Below are 10,634 nucleotides of genomic sequence, written 5' to 3' on the forward strand. Positions count from 1 at the left end.
AACAGAAAGCAATGACAATTATACCGATAGGAACCGATATTGACCCAGAGCAAAAAATCAAAGCTATTTTTACATTCAAATGTCAGCAGCGCATTTCTTTATCCTCAAGTTTGCAAAGGATTCTTAGAAGCCTTATATATGCAGTTAGGCGGAAGCTGATTGCCAGCAATAAATAATGCATCCAAGGAAGAGGCTTGAGTACGTATCTTCTCACTTCCAGGATGCAGCTAAGGATCTTCGCCTCAATTCTACATCAAGGTTGTGGCTTAAAGCAGTCAAAGGGCTACTTAATTGTCAGGCAAGGCTTCCCCCCGCGGAACTCTCTCCGCATGTTACAACATCTTTGCAGCTCCATATGCATCTCTTTTTCACACTTCCCTCTCCATCTCAGGCTCCTACACCTGGTGCATCACGCATTTAGCCCATTCGCTCCGGCTCTTCCTTTCATCTTCCCAATGGCAGACGTTTCTATTTATCCACTGGCAATCAATGTGTGGCGTCACTGGTGGTACTGTAATGACGACTGCACCATTGAGGATGACAGCTTAGAAAGAAGAGGGCAATGGTGATCCCTCCCAGAGCAGCCTAGCAGAGTGGAGCGCTCGCATCACAAGGTCACCCTATCTCACCGCTGGCTCCTCTGCACTGGCAGGAGAGGGTTGCTGGGTTTGTACAAGGCTGGGGCGGGAGCAGCAGGGAGGGGGGGGAAGAGATCTGGATTTTTTTTCTCCCCTCCCTTAAGCAAAGCCACAATGGAAACCAGGAAGGAGATGGTGATGTTTCTGGAGGGGACTACTCTTGGCGCTCTAGTTGGCAAGAGGGTGCCTAATTTGTCCGAAGCAGTGGGGAGCCCCGCTGCGGAGCCGCAGGAGAAGATGATCCATCGGAACTGCATCAGCCCCAGACCTGGCCCCTTGTCGTCCCGGGAGAGAGGAGGAGGAGGAGGTGGCGGAGGAGAAGACGAAGAGGAGGTGGAGGTGCTGCCAGGGACAGGGACGGTGCCGGAGAGCCGCTCGGCGGCGGCAGCACTGCTTTCGGCCGGACAGCAGCCCCCCGTCCCGGAGCTCCCCTCCAGCAAAGGGCAGCAGAGCAGCTCGGACACCGAGTCGGATTTCTATGAGGAAATCGAGGTGAGCTGCACCCCGGACTGCGCCACGGGGAGCGCCGAGTACCAGCACAGCAAAGGTACCCAACTCCTTCCCATGCCTCCAGCCCCACGTCCGCTCCGGGGCTGGGTGGCAGCACTGGTGGGGCGGGGGGGGCTGCCGGAGGGGATTTTCCCCTCGCCAGCTGAGCGAGGGGCAAAGAAATCGTGTGTGTGTGTGTCCGCGCGTGTGTGATCTCTTTCCTGACTGATTGCTCACCTCCCTGCCACCGGGAGACTTGTTTGGGAGTCAGAGGACACGACACCGGGCAGCCCCCGCGTCCCTGGAGGGGAGCCAGGCTTCCCATCGTGGATGCGTCAGGTCTGCGGCTTGTCCCGTAGGATCTTTTTGGCCGGGACAACCACGCGCTCCCCTTTTCAGTCTGCTCTATTTTATTTTTATTCTTCCCCATCGCCTAGACAGTGCATACTTCAGGAAATCCCTTACGATCCTCCACACTGGCGGTTTTTTTTTTTTGGTATGTGTGTGTGTGTGGGGGTAAGATCAAACGGGTTTTCTGGCCAAGAGCTGTTTGTGGTTTTGTAGGGTGAAATGTGCCCGGGCGAGTGCGGAAGCGCCCATAAAGACTGTAAAATCTCTCGCCGACTCATGCCAGCCCCAAGTGCGGTAGTGAGGGCCTTGTTTGCACGTTGGGTTAAAAAAAAAAAAAAAAAAAAAAAAAAAGAAAAAAAAAAAAGAGAAAAAAAAAAAAAAGAGAGGTCCAAATTACCTTGTCACTTCTATGTCTCGGTGGCGCCAGCTCGGAAATGGTCCCAATGAATTAATTGCCTTTGGTCTCGGGCACAATGAGGGAGAGTTGCATTTGAAAGCAAAGGCAGCGGACAGGCCTCTTTTCCCCCTGCCCCCACTCCTCACTCCCTATTCCCACCTTCCCAGCCCGGCAAAGGCGTCCCTACCCTGACAACAACCCACTTCTCCCCCCTCCCCGTTCCTCAATCACTTCAAGAAGCCGTGTAGCGTAGAGAGCGCTGTCTGTCCTCCCTCATCCCTTAGAGGCTCGTTGAAAACATCCCATCCTGTTCTTTGGAGGCTGAGCGGACGTCCCCAAGGCCTCACCTTCCCCTCAGAGAGAACAGTCCCTGTCTGCTGGCTGCTCCACTCCTGGGTCCCTGCTGGCCTGGAGGAAGGAGCAGCGGAGCCGTGCTACACGGATGGCGGGCACACCTGCCTTTTCCGGGCACTCAGGGTCGGGGGATGCTGCGGCGCTCCGGTTTCCCGGTGCGGGAAGCGAGTGTGAGGCTGAGCGAGCAGACACCGCCATTGCAGGAGGTGTGTGTCGGGGAGGCGGGGGACAGGTAACCTCCCAGCCAGAGTGAACAAGCCCCTCTCAAACCCTCAGGCGGTGTTTCATCCCCTTTCTCGCTGCCCTCCTCCCCGGTCCTTCTTGGATGTCAGTACCCCAATACCCTCAGTACACCGGGCCGGGCACGGAAACGCGAAATGGGGTGGGATGGGGGGCCGAGGTGGGTTCGCTGGGGAGGCGGACGGCGAGCATCCCTGCGTGCCCGCCCGCCTCCGAGCGTGTGTCGTTGCTCCGGGCTCCCCACGCAGGGCCGTGCTCCGAGGCGCTGGCCGGCAGCCCCAGCGGCGGGGGGGATCACCCCAAGGGCAGCGGAGGCAGCGGCGGCTCCCAGGGCTCGCTGGCCTGCAGCGCCAGCGACCAGATGCGCCGCTACCGCACCGCCTTCACCCGCGAGCAGATCGCCCGGCTGGAGAAGGAGTTTTACCGGGAGAATTACGTGTCCAGGCCCCGGAGATGTGAGCTGGCGGCTGCTCTAAATCTGCCAGAAACCACCATCAAGGTACACGCAGCTCGGACATGTTTCCAATTAGCACGATATAAATCTGTATGGCCAAACTTCCTTGCAAAACTCGGGAAAGCACTTCGCCAGCATAACCCTCCCTCTCAGCTCCCCCCGCCCCTTTCCTGGCCCTGCCCGCACCCTGCAGCAATGCGGGAGATGGGACACGGCTCCAGGAGCCATCCCGGCCAGCGCCGCTAATCTGCCCTCTCCCTAGCAGATTACTTTTAATCCTCCCTTCGGTTCAGTCCAGATCTCGCTCAGCTCTTGGGGGAGGGAAGAGAAAGCCAGGAGCAGATCCTGTTTCGATCTCGCTTTGCTTTGCCTTTTCCAAAACATTTGCACACGAAAATAAACCCCACAGCAACAGTCCCAGGTAGCTGTGGACGCGAAAGGGCAGCAATGAGGCAGAGCCGCCCGGCTGGCCGGAACCCGGGGACGGGGGGTGGGCAGGACAAGCCCTAACAAGCAAAGAGGAAAACAAGCACCCTCAAAGGGCTGCTCCTCTGGGTCTCCCTGTAGATTTTTATAGGGGCTTAACTGATCCCTCTGTACGTGATGACAAGTCCCTCTAGGAGGGAAAGCTGGCGCCGGTCTCCGCTCTCGGGCAGACCCACGTCCGCCGCACCGCCCTGGGAGCGGGGCCGGGGCCGGCGGCCCGGCGGAGAGCGGCGGGTGACGGCTCTCGCCTCTCCTCTGTCCGCAGGTTTGGTTCCAGAACCGCAGGATGAAGGACAAGCGGCAGCGCCTGGCCATGACCTGGCCTCACCCGGCCGACCCGGCGTTTTATACGTACATGATGAGCCACGCGGCAGCCACCGGGAACCTGCCGTACCCGTTCCCGTCCCACCTGCCCCTGCCGTACTACTCCCACATGGGCATCGGCGCCACATCGGCCTCTGCCGCCACCCCCTTCAGTACCCCCCTGAGGCCTCTGGACACCTTCAGGGTCCTGTCCCACCCGTACCCGAGACCAGAACTGCTGTGCGCCTTCAGACATCCCTCTCTCTACCCTGCCCCAACTCATGGACTCAGCAGCGCCGGGGGCAGCCCCTGCTCCTGCCTGGCATGCCACAGCGGCCAGTCCAACGGGCTGGCGCAGAGACCCTCCGGATCAGACTTTACCTGTTCGGCCACAACCAGGACTGACTCCTTTCTCACTTTCACGCCCTCTGTGCTGAGCAAAGCCACCTCAGTTTCCATGGACCAGAGAGAAGAAGTACCTTTAACGAGATAAACCTTTGTCTTAGGGTTATTAAATACTCATCCCTTTCCCGGACTTCTCTTCGAGTTAATGTACCTACAGCCCATGTTTATTTAATCGTGTTCTCTCCTCAGCCGCGGACACCCACAGGAAAAAAAGAAAAAAAAAAAAAAGAAAAAAAAAGAAAAAAAAAAGAAGAAAAGAGACTAAAAATAGCTCAGTCTTAAAAGGATTTACATTCCAAGGGGGGGAAAAATAAAAGAAAGAAGAAGGGAAGAATTACTAGTGATTTATCTCTGAGAAGGTATTCAGGCACGAAGGAGGAAGAAAATCAACTCGAATGAAATATGGTCCAGCCAGCCACATACAGAAATGTACTGGGACTTTCTTTTCCGTGGATAGACTTCTTCCCAAGGGCTGGGGGTTCTGCGGATCACAACAAACCTTATGCACAAATCTATGAGACGGAGAAGGAAAATCTGAAATACTTGAAAAAAACACTATCTTGATAATGAAATGGCTTGTGCGCATGAAGAAAGCAAAGATGTAATCCCTCAGTGTTCAGAAAATAAAAACAACAGGCAAACAACAAAAACAAACCCCAAAAGGTTTCCGGTTTGCAACTCGGCAGTATTATCCAGTTGTCTCTATGGAAAATAACAATGCTTTACCATAAAGAAAACCTGTCATTCTGTACATTACTTTCGTGGTTTAATTGCATTCTTTAGCCTCCCTTGTCTCGTCCTTCGTTGTGAGCAAAAATCCAGCGTTTCAATTCCTCTTTCATTCCAAATTTTATTTTTAAGAGGCAGACTGGAACTGGCAGGGGAAAAATACGAGCTCCTGCCTCTTTATGGGTCAGAGCTATTATTTGTCCTTTAAATAACAATGTCCTATTATCAGTGGCTGAAATGTGCACACACTGACGAAATTAGCAAGTGATGTATATGTAAAGAGGGTTTTTGAATATCGAATGTACAATGCTCCGCGAGCAAAGACCCCGTGCCAAACGCTAACAAGCCGCCAAGGGAAGAGATTAGAGGTGACAGGGAGCACAACTCCTTCAGACAATCACCAGTCTGTAAATTGGAGCAAAGGCGATTTCCTTCCTTTGTACTTCAGCCTTCAGTTCTCTCATTGCCTTCTCCTTGCTGTGTCTTCTCTTTATTATTTTTTTTAAATTTTGTTTTTTAAGTAATTATTTCATTTGTCGGGTTTTGTGTTTCTTTCTCCATCCCTGATCTTTGCATTTGTGTGTGTCCTTCACACTGGTCACTCTTCCTTCTTAAAGAGCCTTTCTTTCACAAAGCCACCCACCCGTCTCCTATCCAGAAGGTATTTCAGAAGAAGGTAGCATAATTGCTTTTGCTTGGATTTCTGTAACCCTAAATTAAAAAAAAAAAAAACCAAACCAAAAACCAAACCAAAAAAAACCCACCACGGCCACGGAGCTGGATAGTGGTTTCTTCCAAAACCGACATTATTTATTTCATTCTGTTTTAAAATAGCCCAAAAATACACTGCCATAATTTGTTACCATGACGGAATACCAACAAAAATAACAACACCAAAACCGATAATAACGACACGTTTTAACAACCTCTCACTCATATTGTTGTCGCGCCTGTTAAAAAAAAAAAAAAAAAGGTTAAAATGTTGCTTAAGACGAATTTCACCGTGCAGTTTCTAATAGTTACAGTTCAACAAGCAGGAAAATAAATGCTGGACAGAACAAAGACTTGTTGACACCTCTGTGTCTACTTTGTACTAAATTGCTCAGAAGCCTCTGGTTTACTGCCACACCGGAGACTTTTTGTCTTTAGGAGAGGGAGTGCATAGAAGCTTTTCCCTATAGCGGATGGAGAGCAGGGAAGAGACACGGGCGTGCCAGGACATATTTTTTCCAATAAAAAAATATTGTTTATTACAGCTTTTAAAAACCCCATCCAAAGTCACAATCTTTAAATCATTAACGCCAGATTATTCCACTCTTTATAAATGAGATTTCCTCATGGACATGAAAGCAATGGCCCTTTTTGGACACTCACAAAATAGATTCTCCCTCCCCGTCCCGTCCCCCCCCCGGAAATAACAATTGTAAACAGCGTCCAAGGGGAGAGCCGAACAACATCCGAGCTTTGCAAGCCTTTCCCCCTCTTTTACTTTGTCTTTTAGCAGACAGAAGAACCAGTCCGATAAAATAGGAGCTGCGGGGCCAGTGCTTGGTATCATTCCCCTGGCAACCGCGGGAGAAGGGAGCACTGAAGAGGTCGGGGAGGGATAGGACGGCAGCTGAGCGCTATCCACCAAAAACGGGGTCTCTCACATAGCCCACGACCCTCATTCGTGGGCCAGGCACAGGCACCTGCTGGGCCGAGAGCGCAGGCCAAGATCCGGCCGAGGCTGCTGCTGCGACCGCGGCCAGCAGTTTGCTCTTGCAGAGTGACCAGCTCAGCAAATGCCATCGGCTGGCGCACACATACGTATATTTTATATATCTAGGAGCGTGTGAGAGAAAAAGAGCATTTAAGTCTCTGATTACCACTTCCACCCGTGACTGGGACATCCCCCTTGAGCAAACGGGGAGCGAGCGGGGAGGCAGGGACAGGGAAAGCCCGCAACCGGCGCGGTCTCCCCGTCCCCCGGCTCCAGAGCCGCCCTCCCGGTCGCCCACTCCCGGAGGATGGTGCGGCAAAGGGTGGCTGTGAATTTCTCCGCGACTCGGTCACAGGGCAGAGATTGCCTGCGACAGGTAAATAGGCTGCGGGTCGCGGTAATGCCAGGAGTATTTTCAGTTAATAGGGGAGGGAAAATGAGGTGTCTGGAGCGATATTGGAAAGTACAAGATCGATGATCCGTCCTCGTGTCCAATCAGCAGCCTTTAATTGACTGTATTTTCTAGGTAATTGAGCCGCTCTGCTCCTAAATTGAAGTGGAAGATATAACAATACATCTCAGTGGGAGGAATTACTCATTACTTCATAATGAAATTTTCCATTTGCTGCGTGGGGCCGATGCCGTTAACACCTTCGCCGCCGGTGGTGGTGTCCGCGGCCCCACGTGGGGCGCTGGCTCCGGGCACGCGTGGGGCATTGACGGCGGCGAGGGCACACACAGGGCACCCCGCCGGCAGCAGGTTCTGCCTTTGGCCCCGAGCCACTGCCGCCAGGCGGGCAGATTTCCATGGCCTCGCCCTGGTCGGGATGAGACCCTTCGAGGAACTGGGGTGAGGCCCCGGGGGAGGCGGCGATGGGCACCTGGCCCCTTGTCACCAGCGGGAGTGGAGTTTCCTTCGGGGTACCCCATGTGCTACATCGGGTTCGGTCCCTGGCCAGCCAAATTCAGCTCCTAAAGGCGGTCCCTCCCACCCCCCCGCGCCTTGTTAGCGTTTGATTGATTGCCTTATTAAAGCGTGTTCTTGTAAGTGTGACCGAGCTGATTGCACTGCATATGTTTGGGATAATGCTCATTTTAAACAACTGAATAATAATACTACTAATAAAAAAAGAACCAGAAGAGGAAGAAGATGAGCTCTAGAGAACGGGTTAAGCCTAAACGATCCCGGGGAGCAGCGCTGTAACTCGCGCATTAAATTGGTCCTTTACTATCAAATCACTCAACCCATCTTTGTTGTGTTTTATCTGTCACCTCCTGTACCATTAAGTGAAATAGCAACGAGACTGACGCTTACGTTCCCGTCTCAGACTATATGTTTTTATTAAGGTTGTATGATTAAACTGGATCGGATCTGCTTTCCCAGCACTATGCTTTACTTCAGCGCCTAAATCATTGGCAAATCGTCTCTCCATATTTCACGTTTTCTGCTGGGTTGTTCGGTCATTTGCCAGCACCTGCAGAAAAGCATGCGGCTCCTTTAGCTTTTTGGCTTGTCTATCTGAAAGATCCTTTTGTTTTCTATTATTCTTCTGCTCGCCTGGCTACTTTATTTTACTACCGAGTTTAGCCCCTGAAAACACCCTCTACCATATGTCACCCCAAGGCTCGCTGTCCTGCCTCTTACAATAGTGTCACCCCAGGGGTAAAGCCCACGTCAGGATGAGCTGAAGTCTCTTTAACACAAATGGCTTCATTTAGGCGCATCAGGTTCCTGTGTGGATGTAAAGGGAGAGAAACCAGCCCCACGCGCTTTTTGCTTCATCCTTCTGCCCGGAGCCCCTTACATGTTGCCTGCTCCATTCAGCTCTCGCTTCTCCTTCTGTGAGGCGGGAGCGTCCCGTCCTGACCCTGGAGAGCTGGTACTGCGGCAGGGATGCGGTTACAATAGGTTAGGGTAGATCCCCGCCGGAACTGGTCCCTGGTTTAGGAAGTTTTTCTTCTCTCTCTCAGGTAGGAGGAAGAAGAAATAGCTAGTTCAAGATCTCCTACCAAGAAAACAAATAGATCACAACCTCTGGCCTCCAGTTCACCGTTTGCTCCCACCCCACTTTTTTTTTTTTAATTTTTATTTTTTAAATCACCTACCACGAGTGTATCTACAACCAAGAATGTAGTGCAGGTTTACACTAATATTTACAAACCTCACTTTAAAGAATTTCAATCGGTGTATTTCATGCACATATACATGCAGAGCAAACACATAAAGTGATTTTCCCTGCTGCCCTCTCTGCAAAGAATTGCCTGGGACTTCAGAGACAGAAATTGCCACTTAAGAACATCACATGAAAGTATTAAGTAATTATTTAAAACAAGGCTGTTTAGAAAAATATTTGTGTTTATTGCAGCTGCTCGATTGGCCTCGTTAAATCTGGGGAGCATTTAAATTGTGTTACAGTCTCATTTAAATCCAGTTTCGTTCCAGCAGGCTGCAAAGCCTGAATAGAACCAATCACTCCATAATGATGATGAATGAGAAATTAATTCAGATACAAGCAAGACAATTTAGGCCTTCATCTGTTTAAATAGCCTTCCAAGATTATTCGCAATTGCAGGTCACAGATTTAATCAATTGTCCAATCTTGTGAAAGTCATATCCTTGCATCTTCATCGAGATTATTTATAGCGCGGTGAAGCCCAGTGAAAGGTATACACTCTTAACAGGAACAATTACTTAAAGAGAAGAGTTTGCAAAATGAAAAACAAATGCCTCCGAGGGCAGTAAACCATCAAACACTTCCTCGCTCTCCCGACACATCCTCTCCGGCCTGAGCAGAGGAACGGAGCTGCAGGTGGGGAAAAGGGGACCATCACCAAACTCCATCCCCGCCGGATCGGCTCCTATGCTCTTCAGCACAACCACCCTCACTCCTTCGTGGGCCACCCAGTCTAGTCTCTGCGGAGCCGTGCTTTGCTCCCGAGCGCGATGGCCGCAGAAAGGACGCGTTAAAAAGCAGCTTTTAATCACGCAAGAATAAGCAAACCGCGCCGCTGCTCAGCCCGGGGATGCCAAGCTCTCCTGCGGGGAGACCTGTCATTTTCTGCCTCTGACTGGCTCCTATCGAGGTATATAAATATATGCGTACCAGCAGCCCTGTTTCAGGCCGAGCCCTGCGAATGCCCCGGCCCAGCCCTGCACACAGCCAGCCTCCCTCTGGCGCGGTGCTCGCCCGGCTCAGGATGAAGCCGGCAAAGGATCACTGCACCACTCCTGGAAGCGTCGGCTCTTTCTTTCGGGCTTGGAGCAGCCTCACCTGGGAAAACCCGAATAACTCAGGGTTAATAAAGCCTCTACAGAAGCTGAAATAAACCACTTTCGTAACGAGGAGAACTGTTTCATTTCTCGAAAGAGTTGGAAAGCAAAGAAGAGACCAGACTTGTTTGTCAGGGTCCCGGTGTATAACTGTCTCCTCCCGCTTCTCATCCTTTCTCCAAACACCTCCCATGTACCTGGAGCCCCCCTGGCACTGAAGCCCTGTCTGGGGCTCTTGCAGGCTCCTGCCCAGACTGAATGGGTGATCCCGGGCTCGGAGAAACACCTGCTGCCCTACAGGGGCTTACCCCAGGGCACCGGGAATACAGTGCGAAGGGAAAACCTGGGGTATGGTAGGGGTAGGACCCGGCCCCACGTCCTCTGTCCAAGGGACCCTGAAGGTGGCAGCTCCGAGTTCCGCTGGGCAGCGCGGATCCTCCGGCCCTGCCTCCCTGCTGGGGACGAGGGGCTCACCGAAGAGCCACCGCAGGGAGAGGAGGGTTTCATGGGTGGGAGTGTGCGAGGGTCAGCACAGGTGGGTCAACACGAGGTGAGCCGTCCTCCCGGTGAACCGGGGGCACCAATGCAGTTTTTCCTCACCGGAAAGGGCAGCGTGGGGCGCCCTGACCCACGGGCACTGCTGGGCTGGGAAACGCGAGGGTTTCGGGCAGCAGAGCGGGCCAGGGGAGCGCGCAGCCCGACACGGGGAGCTGGAGCAGTGCCTAAAACAAAAGCCTGCCTACAGGACCCCCAGAGCTCCAAGGAGCCGGTCTCAGCGACAGACTTTGATGTATCGCTGTCCAATTAGTGCCTTT

The 10,634-nt window shown here is 52.4% G+C and overlaps 1 protein-coding gene across 1 annotated transcript; it reads left to right on the plus strand.

The window, feature by feature from the left end:
* Window positions 1-752: 752 nt before the first annotated feature.
* On the plus strand, window positions 753-4,308 carry EVX1 (even-skipped homeobox 1). Its single transcript, XM_036378998.1, has 3 exons — window positions 753-1,185; window positions 2,718-2,968; window positions 3,675-4,308. Exons 1-3 carry the CDS (start codon window positions 753-755, stop codon window positions 4,203-4,205), a joined length of 1,215 nt encoding a protein of 404 aa, XP_036234891.1. The 3' UTR covers window positions 4,206-4,308.
* The last annotated feature ends 6,326 nt before the right edge of the window (window positions 4,309-10,634 follow it).

Source organism: Molothrus ater, chromosome 1, assembly GCF_012460135.2.
Source record: "Molothrus ater isolate BHLD 08-10-18 breed brown headed cowbird chromosome 1, BPBGC_Mater_1.1, whole genome shotgun sequence".
Lineage (NCBI taxonomy): Eukaryota > Metazoa > Chordata > Aves > Passeriformes > Icteridae > Molothrus > Molothrus ater.

What these genes read in the sequence shown, in the direction of transcription:
- EVX1 (XM_036378998.1), top strand. Translation starts at nt 753, where the DNA reads ATGGAAACCAGGAAGGAGATGGTGATGTTTCTGGAGGGGACTACTCTT. An exon ending in CGAGTACCAGCACAGCAAAG is followed by an intron (nt 1,186 to 2,717) that starts GTACCCAACTCC and finishes CTCCCCACGCAG; the next exon opens with GGCCGTGCTCCGAGGCGCTG. An exon ending in TGCCAGAAACCACCATCAAG is followed by an intron (nt 2,969 to 3,674) that starts GTACACGCAGCT and finishes CTCTGTCCGCAG; the next exon opens with GTTTGGTTCCAGAACCGCAG.